We start from the raw sequence: 23,456 nt of genomic DNA, 5'->3' as shown, positions 1-23,456 counted from the left end.
TAAGAGAAATTACACACGGAAGAATGAATTTGAGCATATTTTACTTGGAAAAAAAACAACGCAAAACTACAAAATACAGGTTTATAGTCTCTCTAACCTTATAAAGCTCATTATTTTATATTGTATATATTGAGCACCTGCTAGATGTGACTTATATGTACAGGCTTCATATAAACTGGTTTTAACAATAACTCTTTGAGGAAGGCAGAATATACATCATATTTATAGATGTAGAAGAGTGAAACTCTAAGAATGTCAAACTGAAAGTGATACTTGGGTCTTATGGTTCTGAGTGATACTATTTCAGATCTTTGATCTTAAAGAGAGACTAATGTTTCAAGCAGGAAAATTACGCTCAATGTCTTCTGCCTGATGGGTAACTTAGCTAACTTTTCCAAGCAGTAAATAATCCCATGGCTACCCAAGAATTTATTTTGTTCTCCCTTTGATCTCTTAGATAACCTTAAAGAACATTCCTTTCTTTCACCTTCCTCCTGTTATCACACAGGTAATCACCTTCTGGCAAGTTCTCTTCCCTTTTGGATGTCAGTGTTAAATGAGGTGAAGCATTTCTGAAGGGCCCTTGCTCCTAATAGTTACACTACTCTGTTGGTTAAGAGTCCTCTCTGAATTGTTCAAATTCTTCAGAGCTGAAAAGTTTCCTCATTTGAAGTAGTCAAGGAAATAGTATCCCTAGAGAGAAAGATCAGTGAAATGAAGAGATTTGTGCTAGAACCTACTTTATCCACAAATAAGAACACCTTTTTAGGAGAAATTTTCCACTTAAATTTTAGTTCTCCAGGACAAATAGAGTATCTTATTCAAGTATGTATGTTGTTTAGGTCCAGTGCATTATTAACTGTTTATAATACCTGTTAATGAAATCAATTGTTATATAATTAGGAAACCTGTAATTCATAAAAAATGATAAAAGATCTTGAGTGGAGACAATTGTCACAGGAGAAAATTTATAGTGAAGTGCATAAAATTTGTGTAGGATGCAACAACACTTCACTTTTGTATCACTGATAATCACACTTCACTTACTAAAACACTTTATGATATCTCTAAGCAAAATAACCTTGAAACATTAAATTCAAAACAGAACAAACAAAATAATACTTTTATAATTATTGTCCTAATCTTTCTGAATAGGAACTCATAGGTGCTATTTTACCTAGAAACATGTGGCAGCATGTATATTCATGAGCTTGATATGGAACACAATTTATGATGCAGTAAATACATTTTTGAGAAGAAAGGCTAAGTGTTGTGCTTGCTGGGAATTTTCCTATGAATGAAAACCCGTTGTATGATATAGCCATAATTTAGAACCCATAGATTTAGAGTCCCTATACACAATGTTCATAGTTATAATCATGTGTAAATCACTGTACACACACAAAGAACAATATATTTTCATGTTTTTTTATCCTTTAGAGATTGTTCTTAAGTATTTTTGTCCGAACAGTAATTGTACATAAAACTAGAAGGTAATAAATGATTTTTGAGTGAATGTACTGATATATTTTCTCCTAGGGACTTTGCTAATGTCATATACTGCCAAAGGACACTATATTTTTTATCAGTAAATTATGTATAACTATTTCTAATGTTTTGCAATAGTGACTCTCTTTCTGAAGCATTACTCCATTTAGAGAAAGTAAAATAGGCTCTTACGTACATAGTAAGAATTCAAATTTAATGTTAGAACCAAATTATCCAAAGCATTAAGTACAAATCTGGATAAGCCTTTTTTACTTAGCACTAATTTCTAAAATATTTAAATAGTAACAGCATTATTGTTTTTTAACAAACAATTTAATACTGTGAAGGAGTAGTGATTCATTGCTCTGCACAGCAAATGTTATCTAAACGATCCAGGTTCTGTCTGGAATTTAGTGTAAGAATTTAATATTATCCATTCACTCATTCAATCTGCTGGGTTCTAAGAACTGTGCAAAAGTGCTATTTCAGCCATATTACAAATATAAGATGTAACTTTCTTCTTCAAGTAAACTTCTGTCTTTGAGGGAACATTAAACTAAAGCAAGTGAATTAATTCAAGAGAAAAACAATTTCTGAATGAAACAATTCAAGGCTAATTGACGTGGGGAGACCAATCAATACTGTTTTGGATTTTACATAGGCAGAGGGAAACAAGAACATTTTAAGGGATGAAGAACAGCACTAACAGGAAGTCAAGTCACTTAGTAGGGATGGGCATTGAATTCCTCTTCACCATACAAAAAAAGAGAATACAATTGTATGAAAAAATAAAATGCTAGAAATTACCTCAACAAACTTGTTCTCAAAATAGAAGTCATCTGACACATTCTAAAAACTGACTTTAATAATTACTTTTAAAGTCTTCCAAAAACTATTCCAAAAACTTGCTTAGACAAGCTATCCCATGGTTTATCAATCTTTACATTAATAATAACTATGATTTTCTGAGTCAGCACTTTGCATGCTTTGAATAAAATAAGCCATTTATAATACAGAACCTGGCATAGAGAAAATATTCAATAAATTATTCTCTCATTTAATCCTTACCCATCAAACTCCCACTAGTTTCATTTTCTTCAATCTCATGTTATGCAAATTTTCTTCTATTAATATCCCCTCCCCATTTTTCAAATATTCAGACACTTAGAATGGGTCACCATTATCTTGTAGAGCAAAAGTCCTGAATGAGTCTTTTAAAAGTTAAAAAAAGGAAACCTATATTTTTCTACACAGCAATTTATGTTTTCCACCCCCCCATATAACTGTTAGATAGTGCTTACATTACATTGTGTCAGATATTCCCTCTAAGCTCTTTGTGTACAGTAACACATTTAATCTTTGACAACCCTGGAAAATAAGAATTATTCACATTTTAAAGATGAAAAGGTTAAGAAACTTGTTTAAAGTCAAATCAGTAGCAGTAATTGGTTTAAGGTTTGGTATAAACAATTTATAAATCCAGGATTTTGTGAGCAATTTCTTTCTTTCACTTGAAGACTTTAACTGACTTTTCTTCTGTTCTACTGTTTTCCTTCTATTTGTGTACACAATACAACACAGCTCCAAGATTGATTTCATCTGATGCTCTTGGTGTCAATCATTACATCTTAATCACTATGATACATCGGTGGGTCAGTGGATAGAGGGGTTTACAGTGCTAACTCACTACAGCACCTAATACAAAGTACAGCTCAATTACAAGTAACTCACTAAAAGAAATTGATTGGTGCAGTCTTGAGTCTTCTATTTGCCCACAAAAAATTGGTTGGGAATGAGTATGGATTTTCCAAACTTCCCCAAATCTATTGTCTATGGCCTTAAATTTTTACATAAGTCAAGTGAGATAACACATGAAAAAGATCATACTATAGTTTCTACGTTAATCAGTTCAGGCTGCCAAAACAAAATACCATAGATTGCCTTAAATAACAGAAATTTACTTCTTATAGTTTTGGAGGCCAGAAGATTAAGATGGCCAGGTTCTGGTGAAAGCTTTCTTCCTAGCTTGCAGACAGCTGCCTTCAAGTTGTGTCCTCAACATGTCAAAGAAAGAGAGACAGAGAGAGGGATGGAGAGAGAAAGAGAGAGAGAGTTAGCTCTGGTATCTTTTCTTATAATCTCACCCTGAGGGCCTCGCCATCATGACCTCATTTAAACCTAGTTTTCTCCCAAAGGTTCCATCTCCAAGATCCACTACGGTGAGGAGTAGCGCTTCAACATATGGATTTTATGGGAAACACAATTCAGTCCATAGCAGTTTCTTAAAATAAGAATACCCTACTTTCTAAAGTCTTAAATACACAAAGTAAGTACATTCCCAGCAAAGAGAAAATTCAGTAGAATGCTAAATATCGTTTGATTGCGATTCAGATCACTTAGGGAAACTAAACTTGAAAAATCATTTATGCTTTCTATTTCTAAAGGTGACTATCCCAGTTTTACACTTATTTTTGAGTTGAATTTCATATTTTTGAACCATTTTATAGTTAAACTGAAATTTCTCCAAGAGTTTTCAATCACTTAAAAAAATCCTCCAAAATGGGTACAGAATAGTAATATAAGTGGATTTATTGTTGAACTGGCTCTTATCATGCAATCTGGTCATATTTAGTCCAAATTTATCCTACTCTGTACTTGATTCATTTAAATCTTGACCCCCACGACTCTGATGGTTGTTACTAGGGAACTGTTTAGTGACTTTTCTGTAAGAGGCACTTGTTTCTTTCACTAATTCTTGTATTCATTCCAGCTTTTTCTTACTCATATTTTTCAATATTAACATTGAATTCTAGTCCTAGATTTGTCAAAGATTTCTCTTTACATTAGCCTCAAACCTAATTGGTAGTTTTCTAGTCTACTATCCAATTCACTATTCCATATTTTTAAAATTGATACTGAACTATTGATAATGAACGTATAGTCTGACCCTGACATTTAAACGGCTTTGTATATATTATTTATTAGATTTCAGTAAGAAAACAGTAAAAACTTCTTATCAATTTCATGAGTATATGAATTAGCATGCTTATTATAGCACACATCCTTAGAATCTTATCGTTTAAAAAAATTACAATTGTTAATCCAAGTATGGACTTGAAAACATATTTATTTTAATATATAATGAAAATCATTCTCTTAAAAATAGCCTTGAAACATAATCTTAAAATATTAACATAAAATGATTTTAATTTCACTTCTTTCCTACCATTTTGCTCAAACTGGAAATCATGTATGATAACTTATAAAATTATGTATCATAAAATAATTCTAACACTTGAACTAAAAACTATGTAGCATTTATAATTTCTGCATGATGTGATCCTAGAAAGTCAGATGTTCTTTCTTTGGAGTTTATACTTCTTATTTTAAGGGGAAACATATGACAAACAAGCTATTTGATAGAAACCCACAACAATGATTTCAGACATAGAATTACGTAATGTAGGATTCTCCATATTAAGATGTGAAATAAAGCTATACTTTAAGGTCACTTTCTACTCTTCTAAATATCAGAAATTACCCTAAATATTATTATTTAACATAATTTTCTCTTTGGAGACCTTTATTAAGTTTCCAGTAACCCTAATTGAAAGATGTTAAGTTCAGAAAGTTTTAATTCTACAATATTCTTCATGTCTTGTGCATTGTCAACTACAGAGACTGCTAATATATTGCCAAATCCATTGGGATTTACTCACTCCAGTGTAAATAGACTAACTCCCGCAACTCATAGACTAACACTTGAAAATGAATAATGGTGTTTAAGATATATGATGTATTTATGTGAATAATAATGAAGACTCAGCTATCTGTAAAGGAACTTCAGAAGGCCGTACTGCATTTTTTTTTATTGCTATGACAGTAGGAGAGAAATGAGAGAAAGGATATATGAGGATTCCCACTGAGACCGAGCCATTTAAATTATATATTATTTTTGCATTGTTAGGATGATACTTATCTGATCCTTAATTTCAATCACTTGTTTTAGTTGCTAAGAGTAGAGACTGAAGACAGACTTTTAGTTCTAACAGTTATGGGGGAAAAATGAAAAGCATAACCAACAGTGTTAGCTTTAAAAAATATATATATTCACAAATAGATGTGCAAAGCAACAGTATCTATATCCATCATATATCTGAAATCTTAAAAATCCTGGGACTATATGTTGACTTATTTTGCTGATGAGATGAAGGCTAAATTTGAAGTGTTTACCTCATAGACTGTAAGGGTATATGTAGAACATTAATGAATAGGGTGAAATAAATACGTGTTGGCATTACTTTCTCTGAAAGTCTTACTAATATACCTATAAATGTATCTGAAATCCAGTGAAAATATATGCAATGAAGAACATGATAAATTTAAATTTATTTAAACAAATTCTAAAAGATTGTCTTACTGTACAGAAAAAGGGGGGAATGGTCCACATATCTGAGATTCTACTATGAGAATGAATATATATGAAATAAATCAGTGAAATCTCTCACCAATAATGATCTACATTCCAAGACTCTCTCTCCAGTCCACCCTCTATGTACAAATGTCACATGATACATATTTCATTTCAAAGATAGTTTCTATAGGTGGATTGATTTGCAGCATTAAAGCTGAGCAGGAATAAATACCAGCATCAGAAAAGAGAATCCTTCTTCAAAACATTCCAACATTAATAATAAAGAAAATGCAAGTATGGGTAAAGAGAATAAAAAATTAATTTGTATCCAATGAAAAATATTTTCAATAAAAAAAGAGAAATAACGTATGCTCAGCAAGGAAAAGCATTTTCCCAGATGCTTAAATGGAATTGTTATACTAAAATAAAGAAAATACTATAAAACTACCACTTATTATTGTCAATAGTATGCAACTACTTAAAACATCTACTAAGTAAGTACACGTGGGATTAAATAGAGTGTAGTTAAACCAAAGTCACAGTCCATTCTTTTTGAAGAAATAAGAAGGAAAATCTATGCTAGAAAGTGATATCAAATAAAAAGAAGATAAATTTGGGAAATATAACCAAAACAAAATGTAAATTAGTAAAATGATCATAAAAATAGTAAAGAGGGAATGACATACGCAACATAAAATACGGAGTTTCTACCAGTGCATAAGTGGATTTCCTGAGGAAGAAAATAGAAAAAAAAAGAATAATTGTTATTCAAAAGTAGAGTTAGTAAAAAAGAAATCATATGGGGCGCCTGGGTGGCACAGTGGTTAGGCGTCTGCCTTCGGCTCAGGGCGTGATCCTGGCGTTATGGGATCGAGCCCCACATCGGGCTCTTCTGCTGTGAGCCTGCTGTTTCCTCTCCCACTCCCCCTGCTTGTGTTTCCTCTCTCGCTGGCTGTCTCTATCTCTGTCGAATAAATAAAATAAAATCTTAAAAAAAAAATCATAATCCCCAAACAAATGAAGTAGTCTGATTTTAATTTTAAAAAGTAGGTTTGCAAATGAAAAAACACTTTGGAGGCAAATTACAAAACGTATCGAGGCAAAATATCAAAATATAATGGAGGAAAAAACAAAGAATTCTGATAGCAATCATTTAGACAAAGCAGGTCACTTAAAAAATGATGGGGAAAAAACCTGAATGATTTCAGATTTATCTTGGCCGGGGGAGGCAAAACAAACAGTCAAAATACTGACAAATTTTTCTGAATTATTAATAAAGACCAGGGATTCTTCATCCAGTTGAGTGTTGATTCACAAAAAGATAATACTTAAATATACCAGGTTCAAGAATGTTGTTATCATGAAATTTTCTTTTGGGGAGATGTGTGCTGCAATTTACTATCAAATTTTAGATAAATTGGAACTGTAAAAATAACTCTAGATATTTAAATGAGTAAAGAGACAGACCACTGTCAAAAGAAGAATTCTGGCTAGTTGCTTTAGATTTTGGGGGCAATTCTGAGATCATCAGAATCAAGATGGTATTGTTATCAATATTGGTATCAATAATAGAAAGAAAAACCCTAACAGAACAACTTAAACTAGTAGGAAAACTGAGTAGGTTTCATGGTTAGGTAATAAAAATGATAAATATAATCTTGACAAACACTAGACATAATGCTTTAGAAAATAAAGTACAGGGGCACCTGGGTGGCTCAGTTGGTTAATTGTCTGACTCTTCATTTTGGCTCAGGTCATGATCTCAGGGTTGTGAGATAGAGCCCCGCATTGAGCTCGAACTCTGCGCTGGGCATAGAAGCTGCTTAAGATTCTCTCTCTCCCTCTCCCTTTGCCCCTCCCAACTCACTCTCAGTAAAGAAAGAGAGAGAAAGAAAAAACAAGAAAAAGAAAGAAAGAGAAAGAAAGAAAGAAAGAAAGAAAGAAAGAAAGAAAGAAAGAAAGAAAGGGAGAAACATAAATAAAGTTCTGTTTTATACTTTAGCCTCAAACCATAGACCAAGATACATTTTAGCTGGATTAAAATATGACAATAAAAATGTTAGACAACAGCATAAATCTATATGTGTATAATCTCATCATGGCAAAAGCAGTTCAAATCATGACCCACAAGTCAGGCATCATAACACAAAAGTTTGATAGATTCTATTACATAAAATTATAATACTTATCCATCACCAAAAAGACAATAAATGAAAAATAAATAAAAATAAATTGCTAAAAATATTCATCTTTCCATGGAGACAACTGTTGAAACAGAAAATTTGAATAGAAAAATGGTCAAACTGAATAAGCAGCCATTTCAAATTAATGAATTCGTATAGGCAATTGTAGTTAGACACATTTATGGTAACTTGTAAATACTAAATATTTAACACTTATCAACATTAGATTGGCAATTTTTTTTAAATTTTAATATCTGATGTTAGTATTGGGGGACAGAAATCCTTCAGATGTACTTGGTACAGGATGAATTTATACAATCTTTGTACAACATAATTTGGCAATATTTATCAAAAGTCTTTAAATGATGTTTACGCTAATTGGTCCAGCAATAGCATGTTTCAGAATTTACCTTTAGGAAATGAGATAGGAGTATGTATGAATAGGAGTGATTTCTCAGTTCCCCAAAAGAGTGCTCAGTTCTGAGAGATATTCAGCAAACCAAATAGAAATGATTTATGGCTATTTGCATTTGGGGACTTGAGCAGGAAGTGAGATTTGAAACTGCTTCTGAAGTATCTAAGTGAGGAGTAAGAATGGGGAATTCTGAGGCATGGCAGGTTTATTTTTTGCTTCTTTTTTTTCCTGTTTTTCTTTATTTTTAATTTTTAGTTTTACAGCCATGCCAGAAATTAAGGATAATAAAAGAAATATATAATAGAAAGGTACATTAACAACAGCTACCATGATACATTAACTTTTTAATAGTGTTTTTAAAATAATCTTTTTGATAGCTGAGTAAGGGCTTCAGAAGGGAGGGGGGTGGGGGAATGGGATAGACTGGTGATGAGTAGTAAGGAGGGCACGTATTGCATGGTGCACTGGGTGTTATACGCAACTAATGAATCATCGAACTTTACATCAGAAACCAGGGATGTACTGTATGGTGACTAATATAATAAAAAAGCATTAAAATAAAAAAAAATAAAAATAAAAAAATAAAATAATAAAATAATCATTTATTTTTTTTACACCCTTGAACAGTTCAATGCATGTATTCTTAGTTGGGCAATTTTCTTCCAGGTGGAGACTGAGTGATCTATTGCCTTACTTTTATAGCTTCTCTCATTTTCAATTTGTATCTCCTGAGATCACCCTGGAGAGTTACATGTGGGACATTTTTATTGACTGGACCTTCATTCAAGGGTCCAGAGCACAGATCACATGGTTACATTCACTTGAAGTGAAGCTGGAAAATGTTTAGCTCTTCTATACACTCTTATTTTACTCCCCCAATTCTACTATACGGGAGATTCAATCTGTCGGTTATATCCCATGGCCACATTTGAAGTGTATGTTGGGGATATGCTCTTCATGGGAACTACGCAGCTTTTATACTCCACTCCTTGCTTTCACTAAGTTTGGGGATCCTGAGGTTGTTTGAAGTTTTAAGTAGACTTTTTTTTTTTCCTATCTAAACAAATGCTACTTTCTCACAATAGTTTCATTAAAAACACATTAGACTCCTTATATGTCTTTTTCATTTGCCTATTATCATACTTCAAGATTTTTTGAAGGCATAATTGTCAAGCCTAATTTATTTCATTACTTTCTCCATCCTCCAAATCCTTCCTTTAGAATTTAAGTAGTTACCATAACGATACTGGCAACATGGGCTTGGGAGGTTAGGCAGTATACTCAATCTGATCTTTGCAGTAGGGCTGACCCTTAGTGGGTCTTGTTGCTCAAAGGTTCACTCAGTTTTATCCCTTATTGTGTGACTTCTATAAGTAGTTGATTTTCTAAATTTTTGAAGTTCCCAGTTGTCTAGGCTTTCTTTTGATCTTTTCATTTCTGCTTGGAAACTGGCTATCCTTTGCTGGGTTCATCTCTTTCCTGTAATTTTACTAAAGGGCAAATGTGAAAGTATATTATTAATCTGTATCTCTCCAGCTACTTTCTCTAAAACTACGAGTCAAATAGGCACTTGATCCTCTACGCTGAGTATTCATTTTCTTCCTTCTGTCAATCACATTTAACCCAATTTGTAACACCCTCCTCTCCTTGAAATATGTCCTTTCCTTTGATCAACTACAATGTACTCTGCAGGATATTCTCCTGTCTCACTGTTCTCTCCTTCTCAGTCAGCTCTGCTGGAAGTACTTTCTCTTCTAGGACTTTAGATATGGGAGTTCCTCAGTTCAGTTTTCAGACTTCTTCTCCTCTCTATCTAGACTTACTTCCTTGGGGGAGTTCATCAATTGCTATTGCTTTACATAAGATTTATATGATAATAAATTCCAAGTTATCATCTCAGTCCCAGTGTTTCCCATGACATAATGTTTTTTAAATAATATAGTTGTGTTCATCACACTAAAAAGTACATGCATGTGCACACACACACACACACAGTCACACATATATTCAGGAGAAGAGGAAGGAAAGGCATAAAACCATGAAAAATTATACATGTTTATTTGACCCGGCACCTGAGTGGCTCAGTTGGTTGTGTGGGACTCCTGATTTCAGCTCAGGTCACGATCTCTGGGTCATGAGATTGAACCCCACCTCAGGCTCCATGCTGAGTGGGGAGTCTGCTTAAGGTTCTCTCGCCCTCTGCCCCTCCCCCACGCTCATGTGCTCTCTCTCCCATTAAAAAAAAAAGTTTATATATGTGTATTTGTTTATCCAATCTTAAAATGTAAAGTCAATGACAACTGTGGTTGATGTGGCAAATATATCCCTAGGTATGTTGTACAAATGAATATTTATTGACTAGATGGTTGGTTCAATACACATTAATGAAATTTTATTTCAATAGAAATGTGCTAATTTTCAAAAGGACTTATTCTACTGCAAATATATACTCTGTGCTTAAATAACACATCGTTTGTGTGATATTTTATTCTCTTCTCTAGATCCCAATGCTCTGGCTGGCCAGACTGGCCCTGATCATGCTCTTATAGGAGGGATAGTGGCTGTAGTTGTATTTGTCACGCTGTGTTCTATATTTCTGCTTGGTCGATATCTGGCAAGACATAAAGGTAGGTAATATTTAATCAAGTATTCTTAAGTTTGACAAAAATTATTATTCTAAAGACTAATTTAATCATGAAATATTAAATGAGTGTATGTATATATGTGACACAGAGAGAGATCTAAATACGAAATTACTTCAAGGAATTCTTATTTTACTTAATGAAAGTTGGTTTGGTTTAGCAAAATAACGTCTAGCCAATGGCCAAAGGTCACAGAGTGAGTCACTGGCTCAGAAAAAAAAGAGAAAAGCAAGTTTGTAATTTATCTCTGGGATTGACATTCAACTATAATGTTAAACATTTGGTCAACATTTTTTGTTTGTAGGTTTGTAGACACACATATGGCCATATTAGTGAAGAAAATACGTAATTTTTTTGCAATGGGCTAGGTAGCAAACTATTGACATAATCAACTTTTAAGTGGAGTTTTCAAAATGAAGGATGACACGTTTGATGTGATCATTATCAACATCTTAACAAAGGACCCTGATTGCTACAGCTGCACACAGCACATGGTCTGTACCCATCATTAAAGAAATCAAACTACTCATTACCCACTCCAGTTAGGCAGTTGCCTCTAGTTAACCTGGCCACAGCTTCATCTGTATCATGTACCTGGAAACTGAAAGATAGTGTGCAACAGTGGAAGAGTGAATCATGTGATTTATTATGTCTCAGAATATGTTCCAACATACAAGAAATCTGGCACAAGCTCCTTCCTAAATGAATGTAGCTTTAATGCTGGCTGTTTTACCAGTCTCACAGAACTAACATACATATATTTTTTTTCTTCCGATAACCCACAGGAACATACTTAACAAATGAAGCTAAAGGGGCTGAAGATGCACCAGATGCTGACACAGCCATTATCAATGCTGAAGGCAGCCAAGTCAACGCTGAAGAGAAAAAAGAGTATTTCATTTAAAATGCAGGCCAAGATTATGAGTTTTCCTTACCAGGCTGGCTGCTGGAGAAAACTGGCTATCATCTTTCAGAATTCATTTCTACCATCTTCTGCTACCTTTATTAACTTCCATACCGTACTGCTATCAGTAGCCAGTGTATACCAACAATCAGCTGTCGAAAGCATCATTCTTTAATTACTGTACCATCCATAATGCAGGACATTTCTTACTGCCTAAATTTCACACCATTGCTCTTTTAACATACAGTGCTTGAATATACAGCCTTAACAATGTTAATCATCTCCTTGGATCATGGTATTGAATTGTTTTTATACATTGAAAAAAAGTATGCAAAGTTTTTTTTTGCCCTCATTTTTTTTCTTCCCTTTAAATCATAAATTTTGTCAGTTTACCACTGGACAGCTTTCACAAGGAACAGGATTAGGTAACGACCTAATGTGTTTAAGTTGAATCAGAGATTAGAGGTTTACAATGTTTTCTACATGTCTGCCTTCAAAGACATGTTTGGAAACATATGCCCTAGAAAACACAACTGAAAACACTGTAGAATAGATTCTGGAATGTTTGAGATTATACTGGTGAAGCTGTATCAATTTGCTATTTAAAAATATAGAATTTGATACAGGAGCCATGTATGTATGCATTGCAATCATGACATGACATCTTATATAATTATATAGATCCCACCATTAGGTTATTTTAGCTTCATTTACCAATAAATTTTTACAAACATTTTACTGCTTCAGGAATCACAAAGATTTCATTCATTTCTCTAATTTGATTCTATAATTTATTTGCTCCATAAAGACTCACCTGCCTAAACAAAATTGAAGTATCCATAGGGCACAATTTTGAGACATTTAGTATCTGTATATAGTGCATATAATAAATCCAATTAAACATTATTTGATACATATTTAACTTTTTTGGCTGTAGGTAATTCAGTCATAAGTAAGCATTTTCTAATGTCCATTATATCCCTTTAGATATTACTTAAACCAATATTATAAGTAGATAACATGTATTAGTATTTTTGTCTGTATGTCCTAGCACTGTTCAACAACAAATTTTTCTAGTTCTTGTTAATTTTTATTTGTTATACAATGGAAGCACAATGTTATAAGGAAAGGTAATTTTAAGCTAACAACCAGTGCACAGCCTCAGGTTTTAAATTACAACCACAGTTGAATAATAACCTAAAAGTAAACTCTTAATTTGCTAAAAATTTACAAATTTTAATTTGGCAGTTCCAGAGCTGCTTACCTATGTTGGTTTGCCAAAAAGAAGTGTTTAAGATATGTTTTCTGTATAAATGAACTAATTCTTTATATTAAATTCCTGTCTATGCATTTTGTGAGGTACAAACTTATGAAACAGTGAGTGATGGAGAATTTCTGCCATGCTTTTAACTCCAAGGTGAAAGTCTCTTTCTCTGGATTATTTCTGAAATTTTGGTGTATTTAACCATTAAGAAATGCTGTATTCTTAAATATGACACAGAGTCAATCTAAAGTCATATTATTTCTTCTAGTAAAATACAGTATTGCTAGATTAGTTCTCATTAAATTTATTATATGCTAAAAAAATAAAAATCCAGCTAGATAAAAATTATTTTCCCTTTCACAAGAATTGCACCTTTAAGAAGAAAACAAATATGACAATACGGTAGCTATACTTGTGATGTCTGAAAGCATGATGGCCTATGGTTTTAAAAATAATATCTTGGAATTTATTTTTGGGAAATGAGAATGGTTGAGTATGACATCATGTATTAATATCAAATGGAAGACAAGGGTGCTGTATCTTAGATTATTTATCAGAAAAGTATAAACTTTTAAAGACAACGTTAGAATTTTTAAATTGTTTTTTTTTTGATTGTTGAAACATTTATCTTGTTGATTTCTTACAAAAGAAAAAGGACGATGTCAGTCAAGCAGCACTTTTTCAGAATATACAGAACATAAATAATATGATGTGGTTGAGTGTTAACATAATAAATCATATACAGTATGACATTTTAAGGAAATAAGTCTGCATTGATGTGATTGCATGCTTGTTTTTACAGTTCACTCCATACCATCTGTGGAAAAATGCAATAATATGTTAATATAGTATGGTAGTTTGAGAGAATCAGGTAGGTGCTACTAGACACATTGAAACTAGAATAGGTTTATAAACTGTTCATATCTTTCAATGCATAATCTTTAGAAAGACTCCACAAAATTCATCCTGTTAGTACAAAATGGAAAGGTTCTTATTACAGAAGTAAGTTGTATAAACTGCATCATCAATTACTATTTAAAGCTTAATTTCAGGATGCACTTACAAAATTCCTACTCTTCATTGATGCTGTATTTACATCCCTCTTCATTTTGTCTATATTCTACTTGGCTCCAACTGCTAAATTGTTGCCTAAATAACTCAACCATTATTTATAGCACTGTAAAATTAGAAATCAAAAATTGGTTGTATTTCAAAAATTTTAACTCTCTTAACCCTTTGGAGTATTATAAAAAGTCAATAGAACTCTTTAAAAGAAACTAACTAATATATTATTATTTGTGGGCTCTAATAAAATGTTTTGCCAGTTAAAATGGTTAGATTTGAATTAGGTATCATTTTTAGTTCCTGAGAAATATAGCAATAGAATTGTATTTTCCTATCTTTAAAATTTATTTTATTTCCACCAAACAAGGGAATAAATTATAAAAATTCTGCTCATTTCTATAAAAATCAGGAAAAAAATACAAAATGACATTTTGAAATGGAACCACGTCAATTGCAATGTCTGAAATGTGCACATGTGTATGCACAGAGCCAAATTATGTCTCTGCTCATTGAGCACAGTAGCTATGGAACTCAATGGAAGGAGTGTGAACACACATATACCCCTAGTAGAATATGGAGCATTATTCTTTACCAAAAGTAGCTATTCTCTGCCAGTGTACTGTTTACAGTGTAAATTGATTGTCCTCCATCAAAAAAGTGTAAACAGCATTCTTTTTTTTCCCATTTTTGAGTGTCCTAGATAGAATGATTATTAAAATTAGGAAGAAAAAGTAAAGTTTGTGAGTGCAAGAGCAAAGTTAGAGCACATGAGCAGAGTATTGATGTGTGTGTGTGTGTGTGTGTGTGTGTGTGTGTGTCTGTGTGTGTGTGTAAGAAAGAGAGAGAGAGATTTCAACTTGTTTTCTTTTACCAGAGAATCCAAGAAGCAGTTTAAGGAACCTGATATTGGAGTTTAATCTAGAAACTGGATGATCTCATATTGGTTCAAGATGTTTAATATTGCATTGAAACCCAACAATTAAAATAGAGAAAGAAAACTAACTTTCCTAAATATGGCAAAGAAGCTAACACCTCATTTATTTTTATTTCTTTGTAAAAATATAAATATCTCAATTAAAAGGACAGGCTCACTTGTAATTATGTACTCATGATTGTAACAGCATTGAGGTTCCATATAGGCACATGTACAGCAGCTGTTTGACCGTGATGGTTCTTCCATGTAACATACCAGTTATCGTGTAATTTAGTGCCACTTATTGCAAAGTGTTACCAAGGGGAACATTTAAAATACATTTTCTTTTCCTTTGGACATAAGGATAATTTTACAAATGATAAATATGAAATTCATGTTATGTTTTTTTAATTGTGGAGAAAATGCAAAACCTCATATCTTACTGCAACTTCCCCATCATATTGCGGATTACTTAGAGCCCACGAAAAATGACCAATATTATCTCCCTTTGCAAATGGTAATCTGTGATGAATATACAAAATAAAACAAACAAAAAGAGCTGCAACCACAGCTGAAATATCTGAAACACCTGATAAGAATTACTGAGTAATGCTTTTTATTAAGTGGCACAAAGTACACACTAAAAACTATGCAAAATATAGGTAACTACAGTGTACGTACATGTAAGTATCTTGTACTTGCTGTGTATGGATGTTGGAAACCCATGTAATTATAATATGCATTTTGAATATTGGGAAAGAGGAAATCTTAGTGTAGATAATAGAATTTGTTTTGAAATATACACTGGCAATATTGAAATATACTCAGTGCAATATCTGCAATTCTATTGCTGGATACTAATGCAAAGGGATTTTAAAGAATTCTTTAAAACAATCCAAGAGGTTACTAATCTTCACCCCCCACACACTAAAGCATTAATTAAAAATATAATTGATTCAACAACAAACACTTTTTTTTCTTATTTAATCATTAATGTGACACAAAAAAATTATTTGGCCTAGTTTTTAGCACTACTGGAGAGAAAGAAATAACCTGAGTTTTAAACTTTGCTTGATATCTAATTGAATTTGGAATTCTTAAACTTTTTTTGAAATGTGTGTATAATTTAATGGATTATGGTACTTTTATTATAAGTACACATTTATTCAATCAAAGAACATAGGTTACCGTTAATTAATAGTTAAAGTCACTATATCTTAATGGGAATTTTTTTAGACCTTTTTTCTATTTTTTCCCCTTTCTCTCCCTATTCTGTCCCAGACATGCCCTTTGCACTTATACCCTTCCAAAGGCAATGGATTGAAAGAAAGTAGCAAGATTATAAAGAGAGCTAAAGGGGACAACATATAAGAATGGGTTCTAAACTCATCAGCATTTTTGTGTATTGAGATTATTAATATTGAATGCAATAGTTATTGGATATAGCTGGTAAGTTCTCTGCCATGCATACTTACAATAATCCTTCTACCTCTCACTTTTAACATGGGCTATGATATAGAAGAAATAATTATTTACAGGATATCCCAGGAAGCAGTCTTTGGGACTATCATACAGTCCTCTCCCCAGCCCCTGGGAAATCTCAAAAGCCAATTTCTTTTAGTGTATTCAGTGGTGTATGGATCTGCATTTGTTTTTCCTTTCCTATCATTAACTTTTCCTAAAGGCAAAATACACTAACTTTATAAGGATAGCTCTTCTCATGCCTACTTAATATTTCAATGTAATATAATTGTGTTGATTTTTTAAAAATAATTTAAATGGCAACACTTTGGAATCCAGTCTTACATTTCATTTAATATTTAAAATGCAACAATTTCTTATAAATCAATGCTGTGTTTTTGAGTAAAAATTATGTATATGATTTATTTTCCCAAGAACTGTTATCTATGTAAGACAAAAATTTAAGTATTTAAAATTGCCTCCTTATTAAATAATATCTGAATAATGAATACAAAGTATTACCACAAATGCCCACTTTATTGTGTCTGCTTAGACATAATATGAGTTTTTCAAATGATGTAATTTAATTATTCTAAAAGGAAATTACATTTTAAAAGCAGATTTTTCTTTAGGAAAAAAAAACGATGCAAGAAACGATTTCAAATTATGATGTTAAATCTATAAAATATGCTTAAAGTAGGATGTCTCTGTTATGTGGTTATGTTACAAATAATGTGTGGTCGAATCTTTACCATCTTTTCCATATATATATATATATATATATATATATATATATATATATATATATATTAGTGACAAGAAATGTATGGTTATTTTGGAGAGAATGGGCCCACATGTGAAAAAGATGTAAAGAAGAAACACTATTTTCCCCTATAAAACATACTGTATATTTCAAAAGAAGAAAAGTTAAAAGATATTTGAAGATTGCAGGGGCAAAAGAAAAACCTACCAGGGCTCAGCACTTAAGCACTTTTCCCACATCCAGGGTCAGAACAGCAGTGAATCTCACGCGGACTTTTGAATGCCACATTACACTTCTATTATACACAGTACTGTCAAACCTCAAATGTTTTCTTTCTTCAAATGCTTTTCCTTGTACATGATACTAGTAGACACTTTTCTCTTTATATTTGCTGATAGTGAAAGTTATATGCAATAAAATGTTTGATGGTTGAAAGCAGTGGTCACCAGTTGGTTAAAAAAAATTAAATGTAAACTGAATTGTTATCTCTCTATCCTTTTTGCTTTTCTCTGTGTTTCTAATGTATCGAATGATTCTCATAAATAGAAAAATAATTTAAAGATTTTTCAAAACTAGGACTCTTTCTCCTTATAAGTGTATAAAATTTTAATCTCTTGACAAATTTATTTAGCTGTACCTGCTGTACTTGTTGTAGATTCAATGATGCAGTTAAGTAGTAACCCATGAGTTCGGGATACTGACCTATTTTCTTCATATTCAGTTCACATCAGTATTTGTAAATTGGTTGTTTAGCTTTTCACTCAACCAAAAAGTATTCCCTCAAGAAAGCTCCATTTTTATCATAAATATTTCAACATAATCAACATTGGAACAAGTCTGCCATGTTAAAAAAAAAAATTTAAAGACTTATCTCTGAAAATGGTACCCAGAAATGCAGGTGTTCCCAGTAATGTAGCTTCAAAAATAAAATGTTCTATTTATATGACATGAAATTCATAACTTTTGGAAGGGTATATTTATGACAACATAAAAATAAATTCTGTGCTGTAAAGAAGATTCGCCAAAATAAAGCATATTGCACAGAAGATAAACAATTATTGAATCTACTGTTATCATTAACATTTTCAAAAAACAAAATGCATATTGTAATATTAGGTACATGACACTTGCATGTTGCTATGCCTATATCCTTACAAAGTATTCAATGTGTACTTAGTGGCGCTTAAACTATGTCATGTACAACTCTTATACACATTCTTACAGGGTTCCCATTTGCACTTCATCTTTCAGTAAAGTCTTGTCCGAAAAAAAAATTGTCTGATACATATGGAAAAATAAAATTTGAATTTTAGTTATCTGTTGGACATTACTGAATTGTCTATTCATTTAGTTCATTTTTTAGGTCTGAAAGCAGACAATGAAAGATGGAACTTTCTTTCTTCCCACTGACAAGTTATAAAAGAAGTCATAAAACACATTTCTTTGTACTAAACACATAATTTTGCATATCTTTTTCAACTGACTACATTATCCGTTCATTTTATAATTTCTCAGTGATGCCTATTTTCCTTGTAAATTTCTAAGTGGAAGTTTTAAAAATTAAATGGTAGTAAATGTTATCTTATTTGTACAACATTTAATCGTTACTCCTTGGAAATTATGAACCTTGTAATATGCTGACTAAGGGTAAAAAAAAAATGTTGCTGACTTAGGGAAATTTGCTTGAGATTACCAAAATTTCAAAACTCTGTAAAGGTAATTTTACATTCACTTATGTGTGTTTACTAATGTTGACTAGGAACAGAAGCAAAAATACCTAAACCTTTTTTTTTTTAATTTTCACACTCTAACCAGTATTATATATTTCAACTACCTAAGATAATACAATTAATAATATATCCATCCTAAGCTTATGCCAATAAGAATTTGAGATAAGCTTTTAAATTTATGGGAGATTTTCTTTGTGTCTTTGGAAGTTCACTTACCATAAGATATTTTATAGTCTACTTTAAATAACAGATTTTGTTATACAGGGTAAGCCAAAGGCTGTACAAGAATTAGTGTCATTGGGTCTGATATTTGTGTTAGACCATGAAATATTCCATTAAAATTTATCTGTAAATACAAGGCAAGATTTTGTATCTGGATTATTTTGTTAAATAACATTTTATTTCTTTTAATTCATTTTTTCCAGCAAAAGCAGCCCTGCAATACAATTTAGCACATTTGATTCTGTATCAAAGATAGAATTCAACCCATCTGAAAGAAAATGAGGACATTGGAAATAATCACATCCATTGACACAGTTTTTGGTGTTCTTTTTTTCTGATAGCCAAAAGGCCCACTCCTATACAGCTTGTGTGCATATGTACATGTGTCTATGTACATACATGTACAAACATAGACACATAGGACATTCATGTTTCCTAGATAAAAATCAACTCTGTGTTTTCATATTGGCAATTGTTGTTTCTGTCAAAATATTCTACAGTATTTTTTTTTTAATGAAGGAGGCATACTGGAAATCCATATAATTCACTACAAGGTAGAGTTAAGTTTAGGTGTTCCTAATAATTGCATAGTGGCCTCAGTCCATGAGAGGGACCTTCATTAAATGGCAGTCCTGGGATGATGCTAAAAATAACTGCATACTCCTTTAAAACAAGAAGTTCCAGGAAATCATTTTAACATTTTTTTCAAACCATATTTTATTTGTTTTGTGCAATTTAAGGATTTTTTTAATGTTTTGAAATCTAGCAAATAAAAATATATAAAGAAAAGATTAAAGGGAAAAAGCAGTTTCCTGGTTGCATTTTAAAAGCCACTTGGTGCTGTTCTACATTGCATGTTATTTAATGAAAACATAACTATTGAACACCTGCCATATATCATCAGTCCACTTCATGAAATACACAAGAACCAGAATATAGCATTCTATGCCCAGACCGCCAAAACTTTAATAATTAAATTATCCTTCCAAGTAATGACCACTTTTCAGTATTTTTGGCATTCCTATGTTGGACAGAGGAGAGGGGAGATTGTTAATAATTTTAAAAAGGGTATTATGAAAAAAGTCTTATGGTTTAATCAAACTTAAAAACAAATAGCATATCTTTCAACCAGTGTTCATGGTCTTAAATTCGATGGATATCTCTCTCTGAAGATTTTCTATGTTGATTTTTTTTAAAACAGATCTGATTAATGAGCTAATACTTTATTATGCTAGAAAATCTAGGAAATTAACTCATCTTCTGAGGAGTGACCATAACAATGACTAGAGTGTGTATGTTATTATTAAAAGTTCTGAAAACACATGTCCTGCACATTCTATCAAAACTTGGATTCACTTCGTCTTTACTAACCTAAGTCCTTACACAGACAGAGGGTGCATGTAATATGATCACGTGGCAGACTTAAGGAATATATTTTCACATAGATTAGAGGTAGTGTGGGCCTTTTAAACTAACGAATATTTGCTGGAAAACAACATAATACCCCTGAAATATGACACTCCCTCTAAGATTTGAAAACATATTTAACTATTAAAATTGGTATATCAGAAATATATGTCTTCTTTATTCACAAATTAGGATATCGGGAAGTGAAATTTTTTTCAATGTTGGGAGAAAAAAAAATGATTAAAAGGGAATTGGAAAATTCCTAAAGATAAGGTGTGTCTATTTGACAATTTTATCAAATGGGAGCATGTCCTAATACCCTTCTGTCAGAGATCAGAGAAATTTTACAAAATTGAATCTCAAAGGCTCCATGATCCCACAAACTCTGACTCCATGGCAAGAGGATTTTGGAATCTAAGGACTCCCACTCTAACCACATAATCTACCAATTGCATATTTGTTTGCTTCAAAAGTAACTTTAAAATTGGATTTGTTTCCATGAAAATATAAGACTATCAACTTTATGCCCCTACTATAAAATTAATTCCCATGCTTCAGGCTATATTTTTAGGCACTAAGTAACACTTATATTACCTCATGTGACACTGAAGTCCCTCCTTTGGCCTCTAGGTGTCATAGAAGACATTAGTATTTTTAATCATATTTTGCTTACAGATTCTCCTGCTAATCAGATGGAGTCATGTTATATTAGACACACACAGTACTTAGCTCAGAAACTGGGGCACACTTCCAAGTCTAACCAAGAGCTCCAGCCTAAGAACCTGTAATAACTTGACACTGAACATCACATTTGCAGCTGCAGAAACACTTCTCACTCATGTATGTCTTTCTTGTACGGAGCTCCCATTTCCCTTTCCTGACATACAGCTCCTAAAACACTTGTGATCTCCAGAAGTCATAAGTGTCTTTTTGTATGTTATGAGGTCACTGGTGGCTGAGGGCTTCCGGATAGCCTCAGCATGGAGGTCGATTGCCGGGGGATCCATCCAGGTGATCAGAGGGTTAGAATTTTCAGCTCCAAGCCCTGACCTCTGGGAGAGGAAAGGGCAGGAAGTAGAGTGAATCACCAGTGGCCAATGATTTAATCCATCATGCCTGTGTAATAAATCTCCCAGAAAATTCCCGCAAGTACGGCAATATTTGGAGAGCTTCCTACTCGGTGAACATGCGGAGGTGCTCAGAGGGTGGAGAGTTTGGGAGGGAATGGAAAGCTCTGCTCCCCTTTCTCCATACCTTGCCCTCTGCATCTCTTCCCTCTGGCTGTTCCTGAGGTACAATCTTTGTAATCTAGTAAGTGAACTGCTTTCCTGGGTTCTGTGAGCAGTTCCAGCAAATGTTCAAAACTGAGGAGGGAGCTGTGCTCGATTTGTAACCAAGTTGGACAGAAGTTGTAGCTAACTTGGGGACCCACCGTTGGCAATTGGCATCTGAAGTTAGGACCAGTCTTGTGAGACTGAGCCCTTAATCTGTGGGGTCTACACCAACTACAGGCACTTAGTGTCAGAATTGAGGTACACTGTAGGGACACACAGCTGGTGTCCGAGAATTAGCTGATGTGAGAATCCCCACCACCTCCCTCCCCAACACACTTGGAATACAGAAGTGTTCAGTGAGAGTAGAGAGCTGCTTCTCTTTTCACATACAATCTGATTCCCTAACTTCAGATGTATCCTGCTCCTGCAGAGACAAAGAAGGAATATTGTTTTCCCACCAGAAGATAATTTTGAAAAAATCTTCAAAACTAGCACCACATTTTAATAAAGAGAAAACAAACATAGGCGGTCGGTCACATACACGCCAATTCAGTGGAAGAGTCAGATTTAAAACATAAATCTAACCACTGAACTCCATTGCCTCTCTATTGTGCAATTGTGTGCCCTTGGGAACACATAGTCAGATTCCCCTTTCCGCAACAATATTTGTAGAGCATTATTGGCCTTGTTCATCTGTCAGAGGCATAATCTACACTGCAGGAATCTTAGAGTCACCGTTGTTAAAATTTGTAAGATTCTGAGCTTCTCTTAGTGTCCTCAGAAATGAATGATTAAAATACAACTGTAATGTAAATTGTATTTAATGAGGTTGCTGGCAGTAAGTAGGAACTGAACCAGAGATTTATTTTATTTTTTCTGTGGGGTGTGTAGAAGAGAAAGGGGCAGTTTGGGAACATGGTAATTCATGGAGGTAAGAACTGAACAACTTTCTACTAATGGAAGCCTTGGATACTCTAGGGAGCATAAAGATGTTGGGGAGGATGTGATGGAAATAAGCACATTTTCCCAATTTATTGTTCAAGTTGATTTGGAGCTCTGGGGAAAAATCCATGGAAATACCAGTGAAAATTATCTTTGCATAGCCAAAGCCCAATGTTATAAGCAAATTAAAGCAACAAACTCCATTTACTGAAAAAAGAGTAACATTTTGTCAAATGTATAAATATGAATCAATTTAAGTCCAAATCTGTATAACTAGGGGTCGGTTTACATTGATAATCTCAGGCAAGATTAGATCTTACGTGGAAAGACTTGTTAACTGAAGCCATAAGCCAATGTTTACCATCAGGG

General features: G+C 32.9%; 1 protein-coding gene across 2 annotated transcripts in view; it reads left to right on the top strand.

Annotated features, from left to right (window-relative positions):
* The window catches only part of CADM2 (cell adhesion molecule 2), a 1,025,914-nt gene extending 1,006,314 nt beyond the window's left edge, over window positions 1-19,600 (top strand). For both annotated transcript variants that reach the window (XM_045785420.2, XM_045785418.2), the window contains 2 exons: window positions 11,002-11,127; window positions 11,928-19,600. In XM_045785420.2, the coding sequence (XP_045641376.1) occupies window positions 11,002-11,127; window positions 11,928-12,046 (245 nt within the window). In that variant the 3' untranslated portion in view covers window positions 12,047-19,600. The remainder of the gene's footprint in view (window positions 1-11,001; window positions 11,128-11,927) is intronic.
* The last annotated feature ends 3,856 nt before the right edge of the window (window positions 19,601-23,456 follow it).

The sequence above is a fragment of the Ursus americanus genome, chromosome 4 (assembly GCF_024610735.1).
Source record: "Ursus americanus isolate L20-20 chromosome 4, mUrsAme1.1.p, whole genome shotgun sequence".
NCBI classification, from domain to species: Eukaryota; Metazoa; Chordata; class Mammalia; order Carnivora; family Ursidae; genus Ursus; species Ursus americanus.
This window is presented reverse-complemented; position numbering and strand designations above follow the sequence as displayed.